This window comes from Acomys russatus, chromosome 7 (assembly GCF_903995435.1).
Source record: "Acomys russatus chromosome 7, mAcoRus1.1, whole genome shotgun sequence".
NCBI classification, from domain to species: domain Eukaryota; kingdom Metazoa; phylum Chordata; class Mammalia; order Rodentia; family Muridae; genus Acomys; species Acomys russatus.
In genome coordinates, this window is record NC_067143.1 from 4,053,363 (window position 1) to 4,057,176 (window position 3,814).

Here is a 3,814-nt window from a genome sequence, read left to right on the forward strand (position 1 = left end):
TCAGATCTCATGGGGACTGAAGGCCAGTGGCTCTCCCAGAATCTTCCAGCCTTTAGCATCAGGTGGAAGCTCTTGAGGGATCCCAGCCCCATGGGCAGAACAGGCCCAAATTCTTAAGTCTCTCCATTGTGAAGACAGCCAGCACTGGACAGTCCAGCCCAATCATGTAAACCAATGCAATCAGTCCTTCCAACATGTATTCCCTCTGTCAGTTCTGCTCCTCTAGGGAACCCTGACTGGTCCACAGCCTTCTACTTTTCATGCCTTTTTGTGTGTGACCCAAGGAGTTTTACTTGGCTTGCTCACAGCACGGGAAACTTGTCAGTGGCTATACTACTGAGAAAAATATCTCTGTCCCCTAGCAATCCTTAACTGCCTGTAGGGCCTCAGGAAGTGGCATGGCCTCATGAGCCTCACCCAAGTGTTTGCTCTTTTTTTTTTTTTTTTTTTTTAAACACAGAGATGTCCTTACAATGTAAACCTTAGGCTGGCCTGTGAGTCCCCATACTGGGGTCCCATTGTTCCCCAGTATAGGACCCAAGGCAGCGGGAGGTTTCATTACAGGTTTTCATGGTGAAACTTACCCTGGAGGCTGAGGACTGTGATGAGGGAGACTGGAATGGGATTCTCCACCAAAGACAGTCCGGACTTCAGGGCTGAAAGAGTGCTGGGAAAGGAGTCTATGGTATACCCTCACCTCTGCTCACTTGGCCTTCTGTGCTCTGGTTCAGCTGGCATTCAAGGCTGGCCTTGAACTTACAACCTTCCCTCCTCAACCTCCCTAGTGCTGTAATTACAGGGCTGTGCCACCATAACAAAGAGGGAAGGAGTGTGTATGGGCTGCCCGCGGTTTCAGTTGGTGGAGAGCCTGATTCTAATCGGGCAGTAGGAACATGTAACATCTCAATCTACACATAGTCCTGGGCCAGTGAGATGGCTGCCCAAGAAAAGGCGCTTGCTGCCTTGAGTTAGGTTCCCAAGACCCACATGGTAGAAGGAGAGAGCCAGCCCAGAGAGTTGTTCTCTGACCTTTATATATGCATACCATAGTGTGTATACATGCAAATGTGCATGGGCACATGCGTACGGGCACAGGCGCACAGAGAGAGAGAGAGAGAGAGAGAGAGAGAGAGAGAGAGAGAGAGAGAGAGAGAGAGAGAGAGGAGGGGGAGAGACAGGCAGACAGACACAGACATAGACACAGACACACACACACAGACACACACACACACACAGACACAGACACACACACATACACACACACAGACACAGACACACACACACACACAGACACAGACACACACACACATACACACACAGACACAGACACACACACACAGACACACACACACACAGACACACACACAGACACACACACACACATACACACACTACACTCCTGAGGTTGGTCTAAGGTGTGGACAGGGCCATCTGTAAGCTAGAGTATGCAGTCATTTCCTCGGCCTGTGTATCAGCATCTCAGGGCCATCACCAGGACTGCTTGGGGACACAGAAGCATCTTACACAGCTACTGTGGCAGTGTACAAATTGGCTGTTCTGTTTCCTCTGTGCAGTGTCACTTTACAGATCTTCCCTTGCGGAGGCAAGGCCTGTCCCTCATGCCCGGGTTCTGGGATGATCTTGAGACTTGCCTTACCCAGTAGCATGGAGCACAGATCACCAATTTCCACCTCCCACCTTCCCTCTCACTTGTAAACTCCTCTCCACTGGGCCTGGGAGGAGCTCGGTCACTACAGTGCTGCCCAGTAAAGCATGAAGACCCAAGTTCAATTCCTGGAGCCCACGCTAAAAAGCTCAGATGTGCCGGATGTGATGGCGCACACCTTTAATCCAGGAACTTGGGAGACAGAAGCAGGTGGATCGCTGTGAGTTCAAGGCCAGCCTAGTCTACAAAGTCAGTCTAGGATAGCCAAGGCTACACAGAGAAACCTTGTCTCAAAAAACAAACAAACAAAAAGCTCAGATGTAATTTTGCACACGCACACACAGAGGGGGGGCATATACACAAAGCAAACATCTGGAAGAATGGCTTAGTTGGTGTGATTGTCCCAGCCAAAAGCCAGCAACCTCTCAGAACATGGCAAGGTGAACCCACCGAAAACAAGGCAGAGTCCAACAGCAGTGAGAAAAAGCACTCAGCGGATTGCAGCCCAGATTGCTGAGTTACAGAAATTATAAAAGGTTCTTTGGCTTTTAGATTTACTTATTTTATGTGTGTGAGTGTTTTTGCTTGCATGTATGACTGAGCCTGGTGCTAGCAGAGGTCAGAAGAGGGTGTCAGATCCCCTGCAACTGGAGTTATGGATAGTTGTAAATTATCGTATGGGTTCTGGGAATCTAAATTGGATCCAATGTAAAAGCAACAAATACTCTTAACTGCTGAGCCATCTCTCCAGTCCCACATGGATTTTGGGTTGTTTTTTTTTTTTTTTAATGTCTTTAAACTTGAAAGGAGATGTTTGTCAAATAGCAAAAACTGGCTGATACATTCCATTTCTAGTCAAACTTAGGAGGGGTGGACAAAACTCTTTCATTTAAGGTCAATTTAAGAAAGTTACATGGTCAATGTGCATACTTACAACCTATTGGCCAGCTTTCAGTCACATGGCTATATATAGTTGCAAAGGACACTAGGTAATGTAGTCTTTCTTTTTCACAGCCCACCATGTTGGAAATAGATGGTGATGTCTATACTAGAAGGCTTATGATGGTGGATTGCTGGAAGGACTTCCTAGAAGTAGAAACAAGCCTCAGAAGTTAATGTTTTTGTTCATAGACTATGAAGGTGGGTTTCCATTCTGAACTGGACGGTTTCCACTCTCTGCAGGGGTATTGGCCTCAGGGACAGGATGACTGATAAAACCCTCTTCCCCAAACACTCTAGCCAGGGCAGAAGGTAGAGACTGGAAAAATCGTTCCTGGAAATCCCTGCCAATGAAGACATAGAGGAAGGGGTTGATGCAGCTGTTGAGGCAGCCCAAAGCAAAGACAGCCCATGAGATAAGCTGCATCTTGGGGTAGAAGGGCTGCTCCAGAGACGTCAGCAGCACAGACTTCACCAGGAGCACCACATTGAAGGGGAGCCAGAAGATGAAGAAGGCGCTTACAACCACCACAAGCAGCCTCTTGGGCCTCTTCGCGTGCACCCAGCCCTCCCTGCAGAGCTTGGCCCGGATGCAGTGGGTACAGATGCTGATGATAGTCAGGGGTACCAGGAAGCCAAGCACGAAGTGGGTGATGGCCATTGCTATTTGTCGCTTAGCAACCATGGCACTCCAGTCATGGCGTGTCTTTTCCTCTGAATTGAAGTCGAAGTAGCAATATTCACAGTCTTTTAGTCTTTCAGTGTTTCGGTACTTTAAGTATGGAGAACAGGCAGCAGCTGCCACGAGCCACACACTGATGGACAACCATATAGCCCGCTGCACCGTTCTGTGGTTCCTGGCCCACACAGGGTACAAGACCAAGATGCAGCGATCCACAGAGATGAGGACCAGAAGATAGATGCTGACGAAGAAGTTGAGGGCCACAAAAGCCATGTAGAGTTTACAGACCACCGTAGCAGATGGCCACCAGCCATTCATCATGACATATATTGCGATGGGCAGAGACAGGAGGACAGTAAAGTCAGCCAGGGCCAGGTTGATGAACCATATCATTGTGACCGTGCGGGCCATGCGGAATATGGCCATCCACAGCACCAGCCCATTACCCAGGACTCCAGTGACACAGGACACAATCAGGACGGCGATGGTGAGCTGGCGGAGATACCACATCTCTACAGGCTGGCATT

At 48.9% G+C, this 3,814-nt stretch overlaps 1 protein-coding gene across 1 annotated transcript; it reads right to left on the reverse strand.

Moving 5' to 3' along the window:
- Positions 1-2,481: 2,481 nt before the first annotated feature.
- Positions 2,482-3,814, reverse strand: LOC127192083 (probable G-protein coupled receptor 32). Its single transcript, XM_051149420.1, has one exon. It carries the CDS (start codon positions 3,795-3,797, stop codon positions 2,799-2,801), a length of 999 nt encoding a protein of 332 aa, XP_051005377.1. The 5' UTR covers positions 3,798-3,814; the 3' UTR covers positions 2,482-2,798.

Excerpts from the sequence above, each read along its gene's own strand:
- LOC127192083 (XM_051149420.1), bottom strand. The coding sequence starts at position 3,797 with ATGTGGTATCTCCGCCAGCTCACCATCGCCGTCCTGATTGTGTCCTGT.